The sequence below is a fragment of the Gallus gallus genome, chromosome 12 (genome assembly GCF_016699485.2).
Source record: "Gallus gallus isolate bGalGal1 chromosome 12, bGalGal1.mat.broiler.GRCg7b, whole genome shotgun sequence".
Taxonomy (NCBI): domain Eukaryota; kingdom Metazoa; phylum Chordata; class Aves; order Galliformes; family Phasianidae; genus Gallus; species Gallus gallus.
Window position 1 is genome coordinate 12,399,059 of NC_052543.1, and position 27,442 is coordinate 12,426,500.

The window sequence follows — 27,442 nt, forward strand, 5'->3', positions numbered from 1 at the left end:
TGCTCCCTGCACATGCATTCATAAGGAAGTCTTTGCTGTCACGTCCCTAAAGAAAACCTTAATACATATACAGTGAAATACTCCAATGTTTCTTTCTCTGGCTGCATTTGTACTTATGAAAGTACACCCTGTTTACATCAGACGCCCTTTCTCACAGCAAATTTTCCTTTAAGCAAATCATCTGCCCATAACTCCTACACTACGAACTTGCTGGGTCTCTGCAAAGCACCGGTGGGAAGACACAAAGATGAAAGATCAGTGCCACCAGTAAACGCCTGCATCTGCTCCATGGATACAGAAGGCACTGGATGACAGAGCCCTTGCTCAGGAGGACAGACTGGGGGGGCTTTTGGGTTACCCTACCCGACCATTTGACTTCAGACGCCAACTAGAAATATAAACTAATCATCACCACAGCCAGGTATTACAGCTAACCTTAGGTGAAAGAGGTTGGCTGCTAATTAAGTGTTTAAATATTGTGGAATAATTTAGAATTTGACCCAGTAAGTGAAAATGCCAGCATTAACCATTACTTTTACTCTATAATTAAAATGATTTTAATTTATTTACTAGAATATTTGCCGTTTTTTACAGCGGACCACCAGAGTGCCTTGGAAAAATCCCAGGTAATTTTCTAGTAACTGAGAGAGGCAAGAAAGCTGCTTGATTTAGTGCAGCAAACTTCGCCTTTAGCCCAACAAGTGTGCTTTAATTCAGTTGCAAGTGTTATAAAGACAATGCATATCTAAACAGTGGTGATAAATTAGTGAAATTAATTCAAATAATAGGCAAATGTTAAGAGCAACATATGCAGAATGATTGCAAAGTTAGATTAATTTAAAATAAAACCCTGGAGTTATGTAACCAATTATGAAAATTGCATTTAGCAGTAAAAGAGCAATTAAAAACAACAAATGCCCTAACCCCAGCCATTATGTTCTGGGGACAGGGACAGCGTTCAGAGAGAACATGCAGATGAACTGGAAAAGCAATCGAGCAGCAAGTTTGTCTGATTTTACTATGTTTCTGAATCAAAGTGCTCAGATATGGCCTCGTAATGCACAGATGAAAGGATCGTTTCTCCCCAGATGGGGCTCAGTAATCAGATATGGAAACAGCTATTTTTAATGAAGACCTGCAAAATCATCAAGGCTTAGATGTTGCTGCCTGGGATAAAGCAACGGGAGGCAGAAGAAGCAATTTGCTAATCTGCCTGGTGGCACAAAGTCAAGCCCGTTCAACACATTTTTCATAGCAAATCACATTACTTCAGTGGGGCTGGCCCAGGAAGGCAGCCACGTCAAGCAATTGGGGAGCCTGGTGCCAACTGGCACACGAGCCCCTCAGGTGGGAAAGCCTAGGCTGCAGCACACAGCCATATACATTCAGAAGCAGCAAATACCTGCTATGTATTTCACTCCATCATCCTGACAAAATGTTCCAATCAGTTCATCTTTTTTTTTTTCCTTCTATATCTCCAGTCCAGTCTATTTTAAATCTTTCCAATTGGGGAGTATTGATTCAGTATGCAGGCATACATCCCAGTAATTACATCAAGACTGACCGTCACTCTCTTAACCCCTTATCCACACACTACATATCTGTTAAAGTCAACATGCTCTGCTATGCAAAGTCCATGCTGTTTTTTAGAATTAAGTGCTATATTTCAAAAAAGGAGCATTCTGGAATACGGTGGCAAAGAAGATTAACTTGTCTTTGAGTACACTAGAACGCTAACCCTAAAAGACACCAAAGAAACGAGCACTAAATATAAGTTTTAGCGGAACGAACACAGTTTCAAGCAGGCGAAATCATTCAATTACTGATGGGACTGATTCATAGATTTCCACACCGTGCAAACACATGGCTGAATTGCTAACCAAACCAAGATGAAGCTCTGGAAATGGCTCCTGCATGCAGGTTCACTGTGACACCTGCAGACACAATGTCTGCAATGGGCACCTGAGATTCACCATCATCTCCCACCCGTTGTAAACAAACACAGCTAACTGCTCTCTGAAAAAGAAATGCTGTCAGGTTTCTGGCAGAAGTGACATACATTATTCTTGGCAAAACAGAGCCAGGTTGGTCCTGCCAGAACAGAAGCGGAAGCACCAGATCCTGGCAAAGCAAAGATAGTAGTAAAACTACTTTTCTGCAACTAAAAATTAATAAAACAAAAGAACTTATGTAATTCTTGGCAACAAAAGTCTATTGCATGGGCTGGATTTCCTGACAAGGCAATCTGGCATTTGCAGACAAATAATACCCACAAAGATATGGGCAACCACTCAGCTCATACTACAGAGTTGCCAGCCCACCACAAAAGCAAAAAAGCAATCATAAAAACCACAGTATTTCCGCAAAGGCGTTTTCATTTCTTTGTGAATCCTGTCCAAGTTATATATCTCATGCCCACAGTAAAGTCTGTCCTTCCCATGAGAAGGTTTTCTTAGGAACGGAATATGTGTAGGGGAAAAAATGCATTAAATCCTTAATTTCAGCAGTGCCATTGCTGTAATTTTCCTCTAAAACCGAAATGAAGAGACACAGCAGTTTCCTAGAAATGTTAAGCACTACTAGCAAGAAGTCAATGTATGGAATTCTCAGCCACAGTAACCTCAAATCCACTAAAAAAGAAAGTTGTGGCAATTATAGATACAGGACATTACCAAATCTCCATTAGCAAAGGCCAGTGAACCGCTATAAGTGGGTTGTCAGGTTCGCAATGAAGAAAACTCAATATTTATCTATAATCTCATTTGAGCTCAGTGTTCCTCTCACTCACCTGTGCAAGCATCTGGTTTTCAAGCATCCTGCTCAGGCTTTTTCTGCTTCAGACTACAATCTACCTGCTGATGTTAGATGCCAGAAAGAAAGAAAGAAAAGCACACACACAGCACTTTTTTTGACGAAGACTTAACTTGCTGTTGGCATGATGCACTGCTTTCACACTTGCTATTACTTCCTTGTCAGGTATCTAAGAATAAGACTGAGGATGTGTGAAGGACAAGAAATCACAGCGACTTACAGCTCTGAACAGAAATAATTTTTACTTTTTAATTCTTAGTAAAACAAATAAGTAAAAGAGAAGGCTGTGGGAGGGTGAGGACAAACACCAGCACTACGGACGTGGGTCTCAACTGAGCAAATGAGAGGCATCCAGCCAGGTTTCAAAGAGCTGCGATCAACCCAAGGAAAACTCTTTGTAGATGCAGAGATCTTAGCAAGGACATCCTGGTTCCCAAGGTTTCTGAGGTTTTGATCTCTGCTGCACTGAGATGGATTGTAGCAACGGAGAACCTGATCCAAAGAGCCTCAAGAACCATCTCTGTCAGGACAGAAAGGTTTTGATTCCCCTTAGACGCCTGCTTAGTTTTGTGAACACCAAAACTGGGAGTCAATATAACTGAGATTTTAGGTCACAGGATCAAGCCTTCTCTGCATGCTGTTGCCAGGTTTTCCAGCCCATTAGCAACAAGTAACCTAAAGACTTTGGAAGCCAAAGACTTCACTAAATGACACTTTCTTTCAAAGCGTGTTTTTGTTTATTTTCCCCCCTCTCCTTCCCCCCCCCTATTTTAGGTGGAAATTTTTCCACCTAAGCCTTCAATTACCTGAAAGTTTTCCTTTATGGAAATTTGTGGGTGAACATGTTTTTTCATCCCCTAAACACTCAAACAAGCTGATCAGACCGTTAAATATTAGATTTTGTTTGGACCAAATAGTTAAAAGCTAAATGACTGAACAAAGCTCCTAAAGGAGAGCGGGTGCAATTTGTAAAAGAGATGCCAGCAGCCCAGGAGGAACGGTGGCATCACTTGGATAAAGAGGGAAGAGGAGGTTCAGCCATATCATGAATACTCACTGGAGAATTTTTATTCAAGAGCCCAGTTTAATGCCTAACAAGCTTAATATATCTTCACACTGGTTTAAATAGGAATGGGACTGGAGTCCAAGGAGCCTACAGAAGGACAGATGTCCTCAGCTCCCAGTGCACTGAACAGAAGCTGGCGGTCCACATTCCCGCGATCAGGCACTAACCACCCCCATATGCTATCTCAGTCAAAAGTGTTAACCACCTTCAGAGTTTAACATTAACTCCTGATACAGCCATAAATGAGATCCCAGCAATAATTTGCTTTGCAGTTGTTTTTTTTTTTTTTTTCCCTCTTGCTCTAATTATTAAGCAGCACTGATGAACAACACTGATTGCATATTCTGAAAAAAAAAGTACCTCCCTCCAGCTGCTCTGCTGGTGAATCCCCTGCTTCTGCTCGTTGGGATTTACTCTCAGCCCATTGCATCTGAAACTAATTACTACAACACCATCCTCAACATTAATTCCCTTCTCCTCTCTGGAATCAGAAGCAATATGGTACATTCAGAAGATAATTTTTCATCTCTCCTCCTGAAGGGAAGATCTCAGCTGTTTGATGGAGATAATGGTGAATGAGACACCAATTTCAGAAGGTGCAGCTTTCCAATGTCCCTTTATCAGAAACCATTGTCCAAAATTTCAGCTGGTGATTTAGGAAAGTTTTTTATATGAGTGTCACCAAGACCTAGAAAAATCTGTCAGCTCTCAGTGTGATCTCAAAGACAAATTACAGCAATATCTTGTCAACCAGCTCTCTTAAGCTTACTTCTCTGCCTGTTCTCATTGCACCTGTTCGACTATTACTTTTTCTCCTAGAAAAAATTTTTCTCAACTTCCTTTTCTCCATCCCAGAAACAAATTAAAAGGGAAGAAAAATAGATACATCCCTTTGCATTTAGTCAGAAGAAGCACTTGTAAAGTGACCAGAATTATCACGCGGCTGTATTTATGGTGTGACTATTAAAAAGAGCGATTGTGCAGCCAGGCCCCAATCCATCAGTGAGATGCTGTACTGCAACTGGTGCCAGGAATGAAAGCCACCTCATGCTGGAGCTCCCTCCTGTCACCTCATCAGCCCAGTCCCTGTGTCTGTCTGGTGAGTTGTCCCTCTGATGCACCTAAATGTCCCCCCCAGCTCAGAGATCCTCAGCTCACGCTTCGGTGAGCAGCAAATGTGCTGCTGCCCACCTTCTCCCTTGGATCAGGTGTCTGAAGCAGCTTTTTGAAAGGCAGAGTCTTTAGCCCAAGAGGTATTGTTATAGCAAACATGTACTCATACATGGTTCACTATTGAACAGGATGCTAAAAATAAAAGAAAATGAAAAAAATCTGTAATTCATTCAATTCAGTAAGCAGATGTAACTTGTGCCCTTCCATATAGACTTCCCTACGTTAAATATTAACAGTTAGGGCTTATAGTAGATGACATTGTGCTTTCTCAAATTGCTGCAGAGCATTAAGACTGCTGCTCAAGTTCTCTGGTGCCTGAACTATCGCATTGCTATGCATAACATTAGGAGAATTAACAATTCAAAGCTGTACTGTTATGACCAAAGTGCCACAACTGAAGCAGCTTCAGTTCCTATGTGCGACCTATGCATACAATCTAATCTTTTTCAGTAATATGTTCAAAACATTTATATCCTCAGGGTATATTATAAAGAAAGTTAGAAAAGCAGCAACAAGATAAAACCCAGCTGAGGATCAGATCTCCCTGGTCATTTAGGTGACTGAGAATGAAAAGCTGTATGTATCATTTCAACTCAGCTCTAGTGCAAGTGCTCTTGAGATGCACTTCTCCACCATGTATAGTCTGCATTTTCAAAGCAATCAGGTTAAAATGAAGAACTGAGTGCTGCATTGCTTGCTTGGCCCTGTTTTTTTCCTTTATACTGACTGAGAAGTTACATTTGGTACTTATCATCTGTGGCACACCAGTATTTGAAACAGAGCAGTCAAGAAGTTTTCAGTGAATGAAATTGAAAGAGATTAACTGAATGAAAGTAACTTCCAGCTACTGAATTCATGTAGGTCACAGAAAGGCTTTTTCTATTATTTTTAATTTGGTTTGGTCCTGACCCTAAGCTTGACTCACGTATGCATCCTCTGCCCAGGCTGATGTCACAGAACCATAAAGTTTGGAAAAGACCGGTAAGATACTGTAGTATAACTGTCAACCCATCACCACCATGCCCAAAAGCCACATCCCTCAGTGCCACATCCACAGTGTTTCTTGATCACCTCCACATCCACAGTGTTTCTTGATCACCTCCAGGGATGGTAACTCACCACCTCTCTGGCACATCAGTGCTGCCCTCCACAATCCCTAGCAGGGACAAGCCAGCTACTGATGCCTTGCACAGAGACAATGAAGAGACACACTGCTCCAAGAGACAACATCCCACTCCCTCTTGCCCACTTCCTCAGATCTGTGGGCTGTGCAGATGAGTCTCTAGGACCCTGAGACAGCTCTTAAATGTTAGAAGCTGTAATTTCCCTGTGTAGTCCACTCTTGCTTTGAGCACAATTTTCATGACCACGCTCCAGAATGGGCAAGCTGCAAAGCCAACAGCTGAGCTGAGAGCAAGCTCTGACTGAGGATTAGAAGAAATTTGCAATATCAGGTTTGCAGTATTTTGTACTCTGTTGTTCCCAGACATAACACCACTTTTACTTGCAAGATCTTTGTGTTCCCCACTACAATCAAGGAGACAAAATCTGACTGTAAACCTTTTTGTTCTATATTATCATTTCATGTTGGCTTGGTGTGTTAATCAAAGTGTCAGTAATGGCTGCAAAGAGAACTCATTCAATCCTCAAATGAAGAGAAATCTAAGCTTTCCAACACCAGCGCATTTTCCAGTGGATAAGCCTTCTCACAAAGTAATTATTTCATTTTCCAGAAAGATTACTGATTACATCACACTGGGAAAAACTAAGAGAGGGATCCTTTATCTTTTCCGTGTTTCTGCAATTCTTGTACAAACTTATACTTGTTACCATGAAAAATGACAAATTTGCCATCTGATCAAAATGTTAACAAGGTAAGTGTCAGTGAGATGGATCACTGACTGTCACTGCAAGCCAGAACATGAGGATACATTGATATTTCTCAATATATTCACTGCTTCCCCAATGTTCGCTAACAACATTTCTACTGTGACTGTAATAAATCACAAAGAAATAACAAGCTGCATAGGATCTCCAGGATATGATAGATTTGTCGTAATAGCAGTATCTGCAAGGTAGAAAACAATTGGTAATGATCTATAGAAAGACCTAATCAACTGTCATTTGCTATAATGTGGCAGATGAAGCAAATATATGAAATCCATAACACTTCTTTAGCCACTATCCTCCCCCTACATTATACACATGCATCAAGTAGAAAACAGTAAAAAGAATGAACGAGTTTTGGGGTTGCAGAAGTAGAAAAGAAAGTTAATAGCATGCCCTGGGTGCAATCATTGAATTATACACTACTGAACAAGGCAAGGGATAATCACAGAAGCTGCACAGTCCTGTAACAATGATAAAGGTTTCTGCCAAGCCCGTTCCTCCCCTTTGCTTTATTTCTTTTTCATCGATTTCAGTGTGTTTTAAAAAGTACTTACATTGAAGCGCAACCAAACGCGGATGAGGCTGGATAACCAATGGAAATGCCCACCCTGACTTCACAAGGGATCCCAGAGGACTGAAAGCAAGATGGCCCTTAGGTATTTAGTGCAGCTCCAGAAATCAAAACCAAATGTTCTGCATTGGGTTGTGCCAGAAGCCCAACTCGCTGCTGAAGCTTTCACATTCCTTTGCCTGCTCCTACTTGGCAGCAAAACACCTCACCTTCCAGCAGACACATGCACAACATTCAGTTTTAGTTTGCTGAAATACAAAAGTTTCTCAGAACTACTTTCCATGGAGGAGCTCAAGCGCTGCCTCGGGTTAAAGACCTGAGTCCTGCATTTTTATGTACTGAAACACCTCTCTTGATCACATTCTCCATTGCCACCTGCCTGCAACAACACTCAGGTCAAGAACTAACACCCATCTATTAACCCATAAGCTTCCCAGGCTACGCAGACTGCTCTGCACAGATTTTTCTTCCTACCCACGTCAGGAATGCCTCTCTGGAGGAGGCAGTGCAGTGAATGCAGTAGGAACCCTGGGTTTAAAATTTCAGTAGGAAGCTCAATTCGAACTTATAAAATGCTAAGAAATCTATATTCCTATTTCTTTTCTCCAGGAAGGTGGGAGAATAATGGCTGCTTTGCACTACTTTGCTTGCAAATCACATTTTGCTAAGTGAATGCATTTTTGGGAACAGAGGAATTGCCAAGCTGCCTCAGCACAGCGGTACTCTGCTCCGGCATCCTGTCTGGCAGCTGCTGCAGGGGAACGTGCAGGAAACCTCCTAGTGGGCAATTACAGAAAAACCTGTTCAGATCCAACAATTTCTCCCAGCCCCTCCATCAGTCAGTAAAAATTGACATGTCTTGAAACATGGAGGTTTGCCTCCTCTCAAACACTTCTTCAGGTCCTTCAGGAGTTTGTAACTTAGTATTTTCCACATCACAGTTTACTAAGAGCCCTATTTTCCAAAGCCCCCGTCTTCTGGCTCAGCACTAAATAAAGCTGGACAGATTTTGGAAAGGGCTCATCTCCTTGGTGGAAGGGAACTGCTGAATTCTTTCGCAAATCCACCCTTACAGGGTCACAACAGGAGCAGCTCTGTGCTCAGCAGTTCTGAAAATCTGTCCTCGGTGGGAGCTGCAACGCCTCAGGAAAGCTGGTGCTCAACAGTCCTGATCATCTGGCCCCAGGTTGAGTATCAGGAGCCAAATTATGTGATTTAGAGGCAGAAATTCCCTAGTGACAGCAGCGGAGATTTCTGCTCAATGATGAATACCTCAATAGGATTCTGGAATAATAGAGCCATGAAAAGTGGATAGTGCCAACAAATAAACATCAAAGGGTAGGACTTTCCTTTTCAATCACGTTCCCTTGTGCTCTACATAAAAGGACTGAAATATTCTGAGATGAAAGAGGGAGAAGGAATGGTTAACAATATAGTCCTGCATTTCCTTCTAAGATGAAAATACAAAGCATTTTTCAGGAACAGCGTATTCATATAACATACAATTGGTAGTTTACAGGCTATATAAGATGCTGGTGGTACTGGGACTAGCCTTCTTTTCATATGCACCAAAGAGAGAAGAGCACTGCATTTCTTCAGTTCTTTTCCACATCGAAAGCAAAATTTTCTGCTTTGCTCATCTTTTTCTTTTTTTTTTTAATAAACAAATGACTTCCATCTCTCTCCCTTTAATACTTTCAATATTCAGCCACTTCAATCCACAATTCTGATCAAAACGCAGGTTTGTGCAGAATTATTTCATTATTTCTTGTGGCCTTTCAGATAATTTCAAGGGAACTTACTGGTAATCAGATGAACTTGAGTCCCACGTGGCTTAACCCTCATGTAATTTCCCCAGATTTCCATGACAGTTTTGGCCCTGCATACTGCCATCATTTACACTTCTGTCCTTCAATTCTGCTGGAATATCTAACTAATACTTCACTGGTGCATTCAGAGAGCCATCTTTCAGCACAGAACTAAGGAGTACAGATGCTGTCAGCTGAATGGGAGTAAGTCACATTTTCTTGAAGCCTTTAGGTCTCTTCCAAAACCCTTCACAAAACATCATTATTCACAAGTCCCTGCAACAACTGCCAGTACTGTGCAGGAACACACAGGTTTCCTGGGACCATAGGAACATGCTGTCCACAGAAGCTGAAGGCATTGTCTTAGGAGGACAATGGGAAAAGATTAAGGCTGCACAATGGGGAGAAGATGCAGGCACTGACTTATACTTAGGAGAAGAGTATTTGCCAGGTGTTGATGTTAAGTTTCTGCTCTAAAGTTCTTTCTCTCAGTGAAACTGTGGACTCAAGCAGAAGAGCTTGAGACATGGAAGGTATCTCACACTCCTTCCCCCAGGGGAGGGGAGCAATGCAGAGGTTGAAGATCTTCATTTCATCAGAGGAAAAAAAAAAGGTTGACAAGATGCAATTTGCTAATAAATGCTGTTCTGTGTAATTGAAAGAAACTACCAACAAACAAAAATAACTGTGGACCAGCAGGAAACAAGAAAGTCTCAATGGAGAATGGTAATTCAGAGAGCACCCACCACGCAGCCCACTTTCCCCATTCTCCCTCTAGAAAGAGACCCATTTTATAAATGGTGATTAAGGCGCTGAAGAAAAAAGTATTAACATGATTCACATGTAGAAAACAAGGTTATTAGGAATAGGGATCATTTCAGCACACTGTTCTCCTTAATAAGCATAGCAACGAGTAATTGAGTTTCAGGCAATCTCCAAGGTGGCGCTTTGTAGAGAAAGCGTAACTTGGCATGATGTCTACTTTTCCTTTAATTACATTGCCCTAATGAGCAACTTTCTTTACTCTCATCAAATCTATTTCTTGAGAAGAAGCAACAGTAATAAATGAGTGAAAAGGATCATGAGGTAGTACCAGAGAAGAAATGTTGGGAGCCTGAAATGAAAAGACATTGTTAAAAGTAGTGTAAAAACACCAGGCAGTTCTCAGCTTCATTGTTTATTGCACTTAATGGGGGAGTAAAGGATCTTAATCAACAAGGCATGTTACCTGACCTGGGAACTGCCCTTATTCCACTGCTGTTTCCCTTCTACATGTGTTTATGAAAGTGACCCAGAAACACAATGTGGCTGATACATCAATCCAAAGCTCCTTTGTTCCCATGCAGCAGAGGGCAATTCTGATTCATGCCCTTGTGCAGACCTCGAGAAGAGAAAACCACATGCCAATAACAGCCTACTGAGTGTCAATACTGCTCAATGCAACCAAATACAGAAGGAAAAAGAGCTGGCTTTTCCCAAGTCTTTAAAGCATTTAGACATCTGATCCTCCTCTAAAGTTAGTGACAGACAGGGCCCTACCTATCTTGCATGTCTTTTTTTTCAGCTTACAGCAAAGAATTTCCTGGATGTATCCTTATGGAAAAAAACCCTGTGTTCATTTTGGTAATTTTTTCCATACACATTTGCTAGAAGACATCTTACCACTGGGAATAGACCTCCCAGCCCCAGTAAAATCACTGCTACACACAGGTGAGTGAACATGTCACCTCTTATAGAAACACCTAGGTGTCCACCTTTGGTGACTTGCAATTGCTACAGCTTGAAGGCTTTGACTGAATTAAGTCAACGTACTCCCAGGTGACAGTCCAACTTTTTTAATGCCAGTAATATTATTCTACAGATAAACAGCGATGCAAAATTCTTCAGAGTCATGCAAGTTCTCAACATTTCTTAAAGCTGAAAGCACATCCCAGAATATCTATTGAGTGCCTTAGGGTCACAGCTCACATAAAGAAACACGACCCTCATTTGCTGGTTTATTCCATGTGGCCCTCTCTTTTTGCTTGTTCAGAGATTCATGAACATATCTGCACTCAATGGCTTTACCCCTCTCACTCTGTAACTTCACAGTCTTCCCTCACCTCCCTGCATGGCACCTTTAAGTGCTACTACTTAATGCACTCACAGAGCTGGTAGAAAATTTAATTAACATATGTAAGAAATACCGTCAGGTCTCCAAAACCAGGCACTTCAGATGTAAAAGTGTGAAATGAAATTATCTTCAAATAAAAAATTTGAAAGTGTCAGTGGAAGCAGGCACCTAAGACCTTAAGTGTTTATGCAGCTTTATATATTGTTATTTCTTCAGTAAGACTGCCACAGAAATGGCAGGGGTATGGGAACAAAGTATGATAGCACTTAGACTCTACTCGTAAATGCATTAAGCGCAACAATTTTAGCAAGAAAAAAAAATCAGGGAAGCCAAGTCCCTTCTGGGGAGCTCATCTCAATTACTGCTCACAATCACACTGAAGAAAACCCTGTGTAACTGCCATACTGTACATGATCTGGCAGTTGTGTGCATTTGGCACTGCAAAGACACTAACATGATGACCGAGGGGAGATATCTCCTCCCAAAAAGAAAGAAAAAAGTGATCCTCCAAGAAAAAAAACCTGAAAATAGACCTTCAATTAAGAACGATTTATTGCAATACCTTCCCACTTCCACAGAAATCACAGTCCCTAAAAGCAAATTGTCGGTACACAGAAGTAATTTACATTCACAAAAAAAGGGGGTACAAATGTTTAGTTGGATCTGCTTAAAACAGCTCAAACACACGAGCAATTTTTGCAATTAAATGCAGGAAGAGGCTCTTAGTGAGCCCAGCTGCACAATGCTGCAACTACCCAGGCAATGTGAGACAAAGGCTGACTTTCCTTGCTCTCCCTTATCATTGGAATGCCTGTGCTTGGATGGCTATAATTAGGTTGCAACTCAGTCAAATGGGATTCTGAACCTTAGCTTTTCTTGAAGCAGTAAATTCAGCTGCTCAGTGTGGACAACAGTAAATACCTTCTCCATTCTGCAGAGTGCAAAAGCTGAAATTTGAGAACAATGCTACACTATGCTCCTGGAAAAAATTTCAGTGGCTCCCTGCAGCACCATAAGGCCTTTCCACCCAAAAGTAGTTCTTAGCACAAAGGACTGTAGTCAGAAGGGTAAATTTCCTATACAAAGCAAAGAGCAACAAATCTTTTTTTCTAAAACAAATCATACACATCCCGTAATTAATCACGTTTTGGAGAAGTTTCATTTTTGCTTCCCAAGGAAACACTTTCATCATCTCCTCTCTTTTGAGGGCCATGGTTGGTGTGCACGGTGGGGATGGGTTGATGGTTGGACTGGGTGACCTTAGTGGTCTTTTCCAAGCTGAATGATTCTACAGTTCTTTTGAAAATCCTGCATGTTTTAAAACACCCAATTCCACGGAGAATGAACAACTTAAGACTTTGTGGTCACAGCAGTATTTTAATGCTCCCTACAATGATCCATCACCCCGGTGCGGGAGTTGAAGCTCTCCACTCCCACTCTGCTGGGTACCTCCTGGCCCAGGGCAGGGAACAGCAATCACTGGTGGGGAAAGGACCCCCTAGCTCTGCCTCCTGCAGAAGACCACCTGCCTCTGCAGTGCCACCTAACCTAAGTGCAGGGTTATAAGCATAGCTTAATAAATTGGAGGTCTGGGGAACAGTAGGAGAGAGGGGAGCAGATTCTCATATCATCAGGAGGGAAATAGACTTTTAAAAAGCCAGTTGTGCCTGTGCACAACAATGAAGCTTTATGTCTATACAAACTGACAAGTCAAATTGTACTCCTGGGCCCAGTTCTCAGCATCAGTGCCATTTGATGGTGATAGCTCGCCTCCTGTTTCTGCAGCCTAATGGCTCTGTCTGCCAGGAAGGGCACGCAGGATGATTAAAATAAGCATTAACAGAACAGTTTGGTGATTAGCTTTTTTTTCTTCTCCCTTTTTTTTTTTTCCCCCCCTTTCACTTTTTTTTTTAAACTACAGAGAGTTTTGGTCTGCAAAGGACTGCTAAAGCCTTTTGTTCATTAGCTGTGTACTTTACAAGTGTAAATTTAAAGAATTCATTTTCTTAAAGCCAAGGATTAGAACAATTAAGGAAAACCACTGTAACCCAGCACTCAAGTCAATCCTTAACACGGAAAGGAAACAATGGTGCTTACAATATTTAAACAAAACTAAGTAGTATATAATTATCCTGACGCTGTCAAACTAAATTTTCACTGCAGAGCAATGATTTCTTAAAATTTCCTTTCTGAAATGGAAATGAACATTTTCTTTCCCACTATGGGGACATCCGTGCAATCTCTTTGGACCTCTCTCATGGCAAAAGCACCTAACATCCACTCTCACTTTTCTTTCTGCTGTCAGCCTTCTTCCCTGTCTTAACTGCCTACTCCATCACTGGGTCTGCCCAATGGAGACATAAGCACTCATCCCAGTGACTGCCCCATGTACTTGCATCATCAAAGCTCAAAAGAGTAGAAATTAATTTGACCGAATGCCTCTAGAAAAGTAAGCCATTTGCCTGCAATATTTTACGCCAAGTAATTTTGTACCTCTCTCTTCTTATGTACCTTAAGTCCTTCTTGACATATGGTAATGAAGGTATAGAACATGGCCTGAGTTATATTTGGCAGTGAATTTTTTTAATAGTGTTTTAAATTCATGAAACTGAGATTTGCCTCCAATAAACTCCGTAGCATTTTTTGCCAGAACATAAGCTGTAATGTAAAGTGTTGTCTCCTACAGAAAGAGGTGAGGTGTTAACTGTGAAACCACAGTGTGCTGGTAGCAGGAAGGCGTTGCTTTGACGCCTCAGGGATGGCAGTTTATATTTCAATGCTGTTAACTGTTCCATTGATTATTACTGTACCAGAAACACTGAGCAAAGGCATGATGTAATCAGATCTTGATTTAGCCACATCCCATGCACTTCTGTGCAAAAGAAAAGGCCTAGAAGTTCCCACAAGCACTAAATTTGTGAATAAAATCTAGATAGCTCTGTTATCTGAGAGGTGACTTTGCTACCCAGTGTGTAGGAAGCCAACCACACACACAGAGATGAGGCACTGATTTACTGCAAAGCTGAGCAAACTTGTGTGCTAGGTGGTCTTCCACAAAGCCAGCATAGCCCAGGAGTTTCACAATGCTTTTTTACACATATTCTTATCACTTCACCACCACTTTAAAAAGTACTTTTATTCAATCTTCATAATTTTCACTTTTATTTCCATAAATATATATGTGTGTTTATTTAAAAGTGCCTAAATAAAAGGCCTGGGGAACTTTATTGCTACACAAACTGCCAAGGTGTCATTTTGGTTTTGGAAACCATGAACATTCTGTCCTCCATTTGATATTTTTGGACTGCAGGTAGTATTTTTCTAGTTCCCTTTAAGTTCAGCTTCCTTCTATATCTTTATTCTTGCAGAAGAAAAAAAGATAATGGAAAACAGCGGGCAAATACATAAAGGAAAAAGAAAGCACACTTTTTTTTTTTTCCACAGAACAAACAAAAGCAAAACGCGAGCACATATCTGGAAAGCTTATTTCTCATATCTATATATTTTTTCACTCTTTTGACTCAAATGATAAATTAACTTGACCTTGCAGATATTGGTAAACTCATCCCATCAGACTTTTATTTACTATCTAACCAAGGAAGAATGCTTGGGTCCATTAATATACCTCCACCTTCATTTAGAAAAGTCATATTTAGAAAGTGAGGGATAGCATCAGACCTGAACCACAGAAGCTGTTGATTGAGTGCTGGGCAGGTCAATGAAACTGCCAGCAACAACCAGCTCAGATGGTGTCACTTCCAGCTACCTGGTCCTTGAACTTCCTTTAGATAAATCTAATCCTTCAGGGCAGTGATCTGCATCTGAAAGAGTGTCAAAGTGATCTTTTCTTGGGGATCACAGTTTAACACCATAGTACACGCATGTGGGTCAGAACACTGGATCCTGTTTAGCTATGGAATACGGTCCTATGGAATGAGAAGGCACTCTCCAACTTACTGCTCTTAGCAGAACAGGTTGCAGAAGTAAAAAAGTTGAGTATATAGGATACTAATGGGGCATGTTCCCCCTACCAGTAAGAATTCAGCTTGTGCATCAGATGATAACCAGAGGTCTGGAGACAGCTTTACCTCAGGGACTGGGAGTTGAAGAGAGAAGCACCTGAGCAGCTAAGCAAGTCCAAGCACTGACAGAGCAAATGGGCCTGAGAGACCACGTTCACTTTAATCCCCTTATCAGCAACTTGTCTTTGGTTGGAGGCTCTTAGTCACTAAGTAGGTGACCAAGGAAGTACCATCAAGGTCACAGAAGAGCAAATACTCCATGAGCTAAACATAGTAAATATCCCACAGCAGGGGCCAAGAGCTCCTCTGTAACGCTCACAATAATTTGTCTCTGTTACATTATAAGCTAAGAGTAAGTGACTTCTGGAAGCTGGTATTTTTACCTACGAGGAGACCTTGCGGCAGGAAATGGTACGAACCAGCAAGAGAAGTAATGGAACGCAGAGAGAAAGGTGGGCTGGAGGACAATAAGACTGCACAATGATACATAAAATGCCAAATCTATATTACTTTTCAGATAAAGTCTAGGCGTAAAGGGCATGTATATAATCATGAGGAATGGCTGCCTAACTGGGAGCCTTCTATTCACTCCTGATTTGTTCCTACAGCTGGACTGACTCCACTTTTTTTAAGATCTGATGGAACATATCAGGGAATGAAACAGTTCTCACCCAGATTTGACTATGCTTTCCTGCCATCTTAAGATATGTGCTGCAGCGCATGTGGCATATAGGAAGGTCTCAGAGATTGCAAGTGTCAAAATAGGAAATGCTTTACAAGGCTGAAAAGAGTAGAAAATACCACAAACAGTAGGATTTCCATCTAGGGAGACATACATGATGATTGGATGTCTTCCAGTATTCTTGCTAGACCCTGCTGATGAATTTATCATTTTTGTTTAATGTAGGTTGGGTGCACGCAGGGAGTACCAGCAGTCTCCAGGGGATTTCAAATTATAATCACATAAAATATCATGGTCCACAAAACAAACTGTCTTGTTTGACTCAAAAAGGAAATTCATTTGTCGGAAAAATAATTCCTTTAAGGTCAACTCAAAATGACTTTTTGTCAATTCAGGTATCAAATTCAAAACATAATTATTTGCACAGCTGTAGCTTCTACCACAGTACTCTCAGTTGGAAATGTTCATGCACAGTTAATCTGACTCGCCCGGCTGGAGTCGCTGTAAAATCACAAGAGACATGAAATAACTGGGAAAGGCTTATGCTCCTCGGCTACCAGAAGCTCCTCTGATGCTCTGTCAGTCAGAAAGAGCAACATTGGCAAGACCAGGATAAAATCCACAGCCTGAGAAAGAATAAGAATTTATTTGCTGCTGCATCAGAAGAAGATAGGGAAGTAGACTTGTACCTGGGGAAAACAGATGCTTTAAAAAAAAAATCCAATTTAGATTCTGTGCTGCTTCCCTCCTTTTCCATGAGCTTACCCATGCAGGGCTCAAAGAAAGCAGAGTCTGGCCCCAAGGGAGTTCAGATGCAGCAGACTGATCTACCAGCAGGCTACAATATGTTCCCAGAAGGTGCAATGTAATTCTGAGGCCAAGGAACAGCCTATTAGCTCTGCATGCTATTAATTTTCATGAACAGTTCAATCCAACGCTCACAGAAGCTGTTGGGCATCTTTCCATTTTGTCTAGCAGGGCTGGGATTAGGGCTTATTTATCTTTTCATTCTATACCTTATCTTTAATTGTGGAGCAGTCCTAACAGTTTAGTGCAGCTCTGCACCTCTCAAGCCCTTCACTAGGCTCTGTGCCCAGCAGCACGTGAGACACTGTCTACAGGTCAGGGTGAAGGCATGTCACAGTCAAAGCCACTCATTGGGAATTAAACTTCATGCTTGTTTGACTAAACTTCTCAATTCAACAAAGCTCCCCAGTTTTGCCAGGCTGAAAAAGCAACCCAGCAGGTTCTTGAGTCATATGCCAAAACGCCTCCTTCATCCTCCCTGGAACTGGAAATGATTACTAATAGGTATTCTTGCTGAAATGATTTAACATAATATGCTGAATGAGATCACTAAGTCAAAATACCTTTCCCTAAGTGATTCTCTTACTGCGTGCCTGAATGCTAGAGGGGAAGGACAGCATGAACTGAATTCTTTTGCTGGCTTTTGCATTTAACAAAATCTCCAAGTTACCAAAGAATTCACATTAGGAAGTTTCACCCAAATTAATTACAAGGGGCCCATGAAGCACATCTGGCAGGCAGCAGGGGATGGGGACACGAGGATTCAGGTCAGCCTCTCTTATTCAAACTTTTCCCTTTTAGAGCATTTAGAGCCTAGGCTGGGAACTAGAGATGGGCAAGAAAAACAGACAGGCATGGAAGCAAACCTGGTAAGAAAACAGCACTCTTTGCCTTGAAAGCACAGCCCCGGATGCATATTGCTGTTGTAGCATCCATTACAGCAGGCTGCAAGCACCAAGTGAAACATGGGCTTTGGGAATGAAAATGGCCTGGCACCACAAAATGCAGTGCTGCACAGCAGGGCACTCAGCATTCTGCTGACTGGCTGGGCTGCCCTCACCCATCCAAGTCTGTCAGCCTCAGAATTAACTTATTGAGGTCAGTACTCATAACACAGTATTGCAGACTTGATTCACTCTTCCTTTCTGAGAAAGCCCCATACTCTCTGCCCAGTATGGCTATTACCTGCCAACCTAAAGGATGATGAATGTTATTTATATTGCAGTAATGGCTAACCACTCCGCAGAGACGGGGGACAGGCTGTGCTAAGGACTTTCCAAACACACACTGAATGGGAACTGCCCACAGATGGCTGGGTGTATTAAAGTGCTGAGACACTTCAGGGTAATGTTCTTGAATGCTTTGGACACGCTGACCCCCAGCAGCTCTGCAGCACTTGTGCTGACTGCTACAACACAGGGTGCTGTCCTACAGTAAAGATATTCATTAATAACATGCTTATCAGTTATTGTGACATGCCCTTCCAAAAGGAAAAAAAATCCTTATTTTCTTAAAGCAGGCAATTGATGAGAATATGAGAAGACTTTTAAATTCTTTAATTGATAAATTAAAAAATATTTGTATTTCAAATGAAACAGAAAAGAGAGGAATAGGAGAGATTCTGATTAAGCTAATAAGGATTTCTCAAGATGTAGATGAGAAAAGTGATCTAACAAGAAAATATGAAGAACCCGAACCAATGAAACAAACTATCAGACCAATTTAACTGGGACTTGTGCATACTTGCAGGATTAGCTTCACATTAATTGCAAGAAAATGTAAGAACCGAAAATCTATGTCTTCAGCTTTTCACTATGGTGAGCCCATAGTGGATAGCTAACAGTCCCTAGGAAACAGCCTCCGAAGGACTGCAAAGATGACAAGGAAATGAGTTAAAATATTTGATGTGGTCTTTTTTTTTTTGTTAATTGCTCTCTCTGTATATTGGGAAAATCATCTGGTGACTTCTTTCACATGCATCAAGATTAAGTGATGTATTCCAAGAACTGTGTCAGAGAAGGCACCATGGAACAGGTTTTGGACCCCTTTCATTTCTTTTCCAATTAATGTCCTAGTATTGAAGATCTAAAAATATATCCAGAAAGTAGTTGGCATTTGTGTCCATCAGTAGCCTTATTACAAACGAAGTGCTAAAGATATACCTTACCTTTAAGAATACCCTTTACACTTTACAGTTCTAGATGAGGCTGTCTTGGAGCTTTATAGCCAAAAGCCTGAAGATATCAGAGCCCAGTAAACACTTTACTAAGGAGGGATCAACCACACAGTTTCTTTTTCTGTCTTTTCAGTCAGCAGGATGGTCACTCTCAATCCAAATGGGACAAATAAAGCACACAGCAAGAGCCTGTGAGTATTTTCTAGCTGTCTCAACTGTAGAAGTCTCCTAAGAGGACTGATGGCTCAACATCTGGGCATTCTCCTTCCTGTCAAACACTACTGAGCAATGGGATTTGTCAACAATCTGCTCAGCATTTACAGATGACAACTGCAGAGTTTGGAGAGCTCAAGGGCATTTACAGATAGATAGGGGTTTGAGACAGATGTGTTGAACTAGGGCTGAGACCCAGAATCTGTGAAAATTATACACAATAGCAGTAAAAATTTCTACCTGCAGTAATTAAACCAGGCACCATGACATGCAAAATTTAGCCCAGGTGTGCTTTACAACTACAAAAATTGTTTCAGAGAAGCTAACAGCCTCAGTGTCATATAATACGAAGAAAAGGAAGGACATCTGCTGCCTAAACCACAACTTTATCATTCAAATATATAGAAAGCAAGCTTCATTTACGAACAGGTTATAGAGTGTCCTAAGCACAAATTTCACGGATGATGGATTTTAAGCTCTTTCCTGCACCTACACCTCACCTAATGGTACTCTATTGCTTGTAGGTTTTCAGTCTGTTGCTCCAACATGACCTAAGAGAACTTCCTCAACATTTTAAAAAGCCTTGACTAAGAGATGTGTCTTGATACAACACAACAATGCGTCATATAAAAAAAAACTTTTGCCTTACTGAAATAATCTCTAAATATTTTCTCAAATCAGCTGCATTTTCAATAATCTGTCCATTTTGTATGTTTTAATACAGATTTATTCACTGTCCTTATGACAGCATACTGCTTAAGGCCTTTTACCCTCCCAGTCCAGTGAGTGATAGAATGATAGAACTTGGCATCAAACTTTTATAGCATCAAATGCTGTAGGTTTTTTTCCTGACAACCTAATTGTAAAGTGAAATCTTTGGTCAGATACAGTCTGTACAAAAGCATATGTTCACTCATTGGTATTCAAGAGTAGCTGTTTAGACTCTGAGGCTATACGTTGTTCCACTAAAAGATATATTATCACATCTGTGTCTAAATATTTTTGCTTCCCATGTCTGCTACAAGCAACACCTACAATTGCTATAGCTGAAAATGACAAGATAAAAATAATTTCCACCAATTTGTCATGCCTACTGCATTTAACAACACTAAATGTATAGCCTATTTCATTAACAGTTTTGCTTTTTTGTATTTACATATAACAAGAGAAAAATAAGCACATTAAAAATAACAAGATGGCATTGTAAAAAATGACAAAAATGGAAACAGAATTTGTGGGTTGGTGCAGAATTGAAAACCACTTAACACATTTAAAGAAAAAAACACTAACTTCCAAGTTGCCTCACTTTACTGCTTTTAAGTACAGCATTATCTAGGATGGCCATCACGTATTGACATTTGATCTCCTTGCTCAGCAGTCTCATTATAAGGTTATGTTAGAAGGGTTCTCAATCTCTGTCTTTCATGTCAAAAGCAAACATGTTTTCACCACCTTTGAACTAAGTCATAGAATCACTGAATCATTAAGGTCAGAAAAGACCACTGAGATCACCAAGTCCAACCATTATCCCACCCCCACCATGCCCACTGACCACGTCCCTCTGTGCCACATATCTCCACATTACTTGAACACCTTCAGGGACAGTGACTCCACCACCTCCCTGAGCAGCCCTTGCCAGTGCCTCATCACTCTATCTGAGAAGAACTTTTTTTCCCCTCAGATCCAACCTCAATATCCCCTTAAGTCATTATAAAACTTCGAAATATATTTTTTTGAGAGCGGTGGGTTGTCATCATGGATATATCACAAAGGAAACAATACAGAAGCATAAAATGTCATGAATTCTTCTCCAAGCATATGGTGTTGCAGGAACATTGAACATGTTTACATTAATTACTTTCAAAAAGAAAAGGAGATGTCACGTTTGAGATAGAGGATCCTACCAAACTCACTAAGAACCACACAAATCTAACAATAGTGAGATTTTTTCATTAACTCATTGTGACAGCTGCCAAGCTGGGAAGAACTTTTTATTAATACCAATACAATTGTGCATTTAAACAAAAGCCAGTAATTCAGTCACAGCTTATGTCCCCAGCTCTGTCGTACAATCTGCACACATGCAGATATTACATCTGTAAGCAAAGTTGCTTTTCAAATTTTATTGTTGGGGCTGCAATGTGATGTGCCCAGAGCCTGGGCAGGCCAGAAGGCAAGCTGTGAAAACTCAGGCTTTCCGCAACCAATAAAGACAGAGAGGCCGTTAAATAATTACATTCAAAGCAAGGCTTATATCTCTGATGTGAGCTTCTAAATGTGAAAACCACTCTGAACGAGTAATAGAGAGCAGTCCTTACCTCCTTGTATACATCGTCATTCCTGCTGAAGTCTCCTGACCTCCTTGGAAGGACATGGACGTGAACGTGCTAGAAATGAGAAACCAAACAATGGTTATTGCCAAGATCATGACTTTCTTTTCCAGATTACCAGCATTATCCTCCACTTGTACCAGTAACTGTGAACAGGATTCTGCAGAATTCCATATGTCCAATAAAAGTACCTTAATCCTTCAGAGATTATACAAGATGCTCAGGCCAGTGGATGGAGGGACCACCGGTACGTTATGGAGACCACGCAGGTAGAACAGCTATCAGAAGACAGATTCTGGACTGTACAGCACTCCCATTACAAAATCTTTTGCAAGATCAGAAAGAGCTTAATATTTTGCTTCTCCTCCCAGGAGATTGTAGCCCAAGCATAACATACCCAGTGGTGCATCATATGGCCCCAAACCTGCAGGGCAAGAGAATTAAGGGTCCAGATTTACAGAGCCTGAAACATAAGCACCACTCTCCTGACGGCAAAGCCGTTGCTCAGAGTTATGGGAAATAAGTGGCACAGGTAGCTTTGGGCTATCCAGCATGGGGGTTATGTGAGAGACAAAGTATTTTCTCACAAATGCTGATGAGATATGGGAAAGAGGAACAAAAATAAGGACAAGTAAGCAAATATATCATGTCACTTTAATGTTCATTATTACTACTACTTAGGTGGTCTTTTTTTGTTAAGAGATTACAGGCCTCTTCATGCCAGATAGGAATGAATGACACTATTCAAAATTCTCCCAACTCAAGATCTAGTACAATTTTAAAGAGAATCCTTGATTGAGAAATCAAAGAAATGCTGATCTATCTGCTTTTCTGCAGTGACTTCAGCTACAAAACCATAAATATTCTTTTATCTTTTCCCCTTTCCTTCATTCTCTGTATACACAGAATAAACTGAATTCAGATAGCTTGCATCTGATTCAATTTGGTGAGTTGAAATCAGCTGAAATTCATGAATCCTGCTAAAACATTCTCAAAATACAGCTCAAGTCTCTAATAAAGACCAAAAAAACTCCTCAACCAAAAAACTTTGTCTATTTGTAATAAAATCCAAACACACCTACATCATGCTACCCTCATCTACAAGAACATTTGTTCAGTGAATAAAATGAAATCACAGGGATGTTTCACTTAATGAAATACTCAGAATACCACTTGTTTTTCTTAGCTTACCCTAAAGAAACCAAATACGCTTCTCCTTAAAGCTACCATTATCCTCAGCTTTCAGCATATTCAGCCTAGAGATGAGGATGCTTCTTGAGGGTTAAAAACAGTGTTTTTGAGTAATACATCAGCGATAGTGTTCTGATAGTGTATTATACTAATATATCATGAGAGCGATAGTGTTCTTGTGATGTATTAGTGCAATGCATCATCTGAACATCACTGCTCTCATGACAAATGGCTCAAAATAGCAAGGTAAGTTTAAAGATGGTCTTCCTATGCCCTAGGCCTGGAATATGGCTTTAGGACAAAGAGAGACTTCCAAGAAAAACAGCAGTGAAGATTGCGGTTTGTACCAACAATGTGAAATCTCACCAGCATGACCCACCTAAATATAGATCTGATTAGATTTAAAATTTACACCTAAAACTACAGAATGATCTGTCAGTTCATTCCTCTTCTTGTACAAGGAATGATACCACTGCTACAAATACTACTTTTCAGGATTTCCTCTTGATGATATATATAGAGAGAGCCTAATAGTTACTGATATCTGACATTATGTCCCAAAACTTCTATGCACTTAATAGTCATTTTTACCTCTGTAGCAAAATGTTTCAGGACACGCACAGGAAAAGCAAACAGGATGTGGCCCAAAACTTAGTGCAGAGATGCTGCACTGCAGATGCACAGAGCAGCACAGCAGGTAACAAACGAGCCTAATGTGAGCTTCTGCCCAAAATGGGCTCGTGTGATCAGCATGAAAAAAGGAGAAGAGGAAGTGTTTATGAGAGCATATGGGCCACTTGGCATCACTGGGGACATTCTCAGGGTTTGTCACCTTTACTATGTGCATTATGTTCTTACACAACGCCAGGCTGCTCAGCAAAATCTGTCAACTGTATCAGAAAACAAATGGGTACTTCCAGGTCTGAGGTAACTACAATCAATTATGAGAGCAATTTTTTTCTGGACATTCCAATTTTTTTTCTTAATATTGTGCATGAGACATACAAACAAATCTGAATTCTTCCTATCACTTGTATAATAGAAAAAAAACATGATTGGCAATTATGTCTCAAGGAGATTCGGTTTCGGGGGAAGAAACAAGCACAGAGCAGAGCAATGGTTCCTATGTGGGAACCACTCGTTTGTCATTCAGCTTATGGCTTTCCCAGCTTGGGGTGCTGATATTTTGATTCACTGGGAGTTCTTTAATTGATCATTTTTACTCGTCAGCATTATTCACTATGGCTGAAGCCAGACAAAACAAAAACCTGCAAGTCCAAAAAGCCATTTGCAGTTGAGTGAAATGTGTTAGTAGATACAAACAAAACATTTGGCTGTATATATTTCTTTTTAACCGAACAAACAGATTTAGGCAAATCTTCACTCAAAACACTGTTTGGAGAGGAAAAATCCAAACACTGTCTATATAAAATGTCAAAATAAAGCATTTCAGCTCTTCCTTGTTATTGTGGATACCCTCGTGTCTGGCGGGTAGCAGACAGCACCAAAGCATACCAGCAGGCTGTATTCAATCACTGCTGATTGTACTCCTTTTCTCTCCTAAAAACTGCTTCCCCCTCATTTTGCATTGCTTTGATTAAGCAGCGAGAAAAGCGACACACAACAACCAAGACATGCACATTAACAGACCAATCAATATCAGCGTACAAAAAAATGCAGACACACGTTTGCATTGCTTAACATGTTAGCTGCCATTCCCTCCTCTTGTCAGACACTGAGGGGGAAAGTTGTGCACCACTGCATGAGACAGACATACTGGATGTCACAACACAGGGACATGGCATTATGAACCCAGGTGGTACATCAGGTACACGTACTTTGACATTGGGTGGTCAAAGATACCTGAGCCTTATTGGCTGCTTCTGATACCTAGAAAGAGATTGGGGGAGAAGAACTTTCAAGACCTTTACACCCAGACTGGACAGAGAATTAGAAAAAGTAATATGAGGAGCAAATCTGCAGTGCCAAGAGGTGCTCTCAAGCCAGAGATCCCCATGTTCCGAGGGCGGCAGGGGGGAGCTTGAGGCTGCTCCTCCCACTGCTGCTGAAATCTGGCAGCAGCATAAGCATTGGTGTGATTTCACATCTAAAGTTGATTTCCAATGAGCCACAGTTGCAAAACGCTCACAAAAATCTTGACAAAAAAAAAACTGCAGGCTGTTCTGTTGAAAAAAAGACAAACAAATGCCACACATTCAGGTCAGGTGAGTTTTGCTTCAGCACTCAAGGCCATGGAGAAAGCAATGTTCGTAGTTATGGCTGTTTTTATATACTGAATTATGGTCGAATAACCAATGTGCCACCACTGTGCTGGATGTAAAGCAAAAATACCAGGCAAAAACAGACACTGAAAGAGATTTCCCAAGTAGACCAGAATAGTGAAGATCAGATGACCCTGCCACATGCCACTGGGGAGAACATGGACATTGCCTGCAATAATTCATGAACATTATGCTGTGTTCACTCAGCTGCTGTGCTGGTTAGCAAAGCAACAAAGCTCTGCTTCCAACAGAAAGCGAGATAATAGCCTCCATGAGAGCTCCTCAGCACTCACCCTGGGACTATTAGCAATACATGTTGCTATAGGATGAATGCATAAAGCCTGGTGGTGGATCACATGGTGCTGAGAACAGGGGGTTGCCAAAATGCTGGCAAAAGGAGGACTGATTTCCCTCAGCTGTAAAGGCAGCACATGGCTGAGCTGTGTTTTCATGCAGCAAAACCAGATGTCTTTCATCAGCCTAAGCCATTCCCTTGTCACTTTTTGCTCTTCATAAAAAAATGGCAAAAAAAAATTGCTCTTCAAAACATGTGGGTTTCCATAGTTCTGTGGTAAAGCAATGTTGGGAAAGGCAGTGATGTGGAACATGGGGGAGATCAGAAAGAGCGAGCCCCCAAGTCCATGCCATGCACAAGCAGGAGGAAGGGCAGGAAGGACACCAGTGATGGCAGGCTGCAACATGTGCTAGCCACAGGACCCCCCCATCAGCTCATTCACACAGAGGAAGGATTGAGGCATACAGATAACACCTTATTTGCTGCAGAAAGTCCCCTGTCCGTTGCAGAGACGTGGGCTTCATAGAGGAGGCTGTGATAATGCTTCTTCTAAACTACCAGATTAACTGTAGAAATTCCAAACTAATAACCATTCTCCAAGTAAGGCTGTCAGTGGGTGATAAAGAAAATCAACCATAGTACTGAGATAGCCACATGAAAAATAGGGCAATTTTGTCCTCTCTGTAAACTGGGCTTCCATGGAGCCCTTGTTTGCTATTCTTGATTAACTGCTCAATTATCCCTGTTACAAAATTATTCTGCAGAAAGCCCTGCCTGTATATCCATAGCTCATTAACAGAAAGCACTCCCTCTGCTGCCTGCAAAAATATATCGCACTACCCGGATGCTAGCAGACTCGGTACAATTGCTCTTTCTTTGTTTTGTAAGCCAATTGCTATGGCCCTTGACTTGCAGACCCTGGCAAAGACATCTTCATGGCAAAGCAATTTCTGTTCAGTGAATATTTTTGAGCTCTTGACGTTTTTCCTATTCCAAAATTGGGTTGGGATGGAGAAACACATGGGGAAAAAAAAAGTCCTATTCAACACTTAAAATTAAAAACAAAGCAGTCTGTACAAATCAAAACATTCAGTTTTCACAGCCTTCAATATTATTGCCAGTATGATTTTTTTCATGCATATCCAGAAGTTATAAATTACATAATGTAAGACCACTTTGAAAGACCCGTTATAAAATATTAAAACATGACAGGAAACTACTTGAAACACTTTCTTTCCTACAACAACACCCAGTTCTTAGGAATTGTCATCTTCCTTTACAGTAGTGTGCAGTAGGCTGCACACAACAGGCACACATGTACCGCCTTCTACCAGAACAGCAGCTAAATAATCCTGGTGGTAAGGGTTGCTGCAAACCCGAGATGACCACACATACTAATGTTCTCTCACAACACATTTGCTATGGCTCTAGTTTATCAAAACACAAAACCAAATCCTGCTTTTCTACCAGCACAAGTAGTGTAAGAATATGATACAGACAGAAAGGAGCGATACAGACAGACAGACACCACCAGGCTGACACATGAAGGAGCCTTTTGGGATCCATGTGTGTACCTGTGTGGCACTGCACGTATAACCTAGGAGGGAGCAGAAAATCTTTGCAATGGTCATCACCAATGCTTATGCCATGGCTTTGCCTCTTGGATTATATCAAGATACTTCAGCACTGAGAACACGTACTTGGGAAAGCAGCAAAATGGAAAGAATTTGTGAATATATCAGAAACCAAACCAAGTGGGGGACTGGCAGCAACGTACATCTTCAAACACACAGACTGAGGAATGTGCAGATTCAGCATCCTCAATAAATAATGTAACTGTCAACTACCATAAAGTTTTAAAGAAATGAGCAGTGAATGAGGTGAAGAGACCCAGATCCAATGAAAACATGTGCAGAAAGATTTTTAAAGCCTCTTGAGATCTGAGATTCTAACTTCCACAGCTGAAGGCAACTTTACCATTTACATGAGAACCACCAGCCTCTCCCTCCAGC

The 27,442-nt window shown here is 41.0% G+C and overlaps 1 protein-coding gene across 13 annotated transcripts in view; it reads right to left on the minus strand.

Annotated features, from left to right (window-relative positions):
* FHIT (fragile histidine triad) overlaps positions 1-27,442 on the minus strand; it is a 512,804-nt gene that overhangs the window by 57,524 nt on the left and 427,838 nt on the right. For all 13 annotated transcript variants that reach the window (XR_006931286.1, NM_001277802.3, NM_001277804.3 and 10 more), the window contains one exon: positions 21,651-21,719. Coding sequence is in view for 12 of the 13 variants with exons in the window: in NM_001277802.3 (NP_001264731.2) it covers positions 21,651-21,719 (69 nt within the window). In the remaining variant the exon portion in view is untranslated. The remainder of the gene's footprint in view (positions 1-21,650; positions 21,720-27,442) is intronic.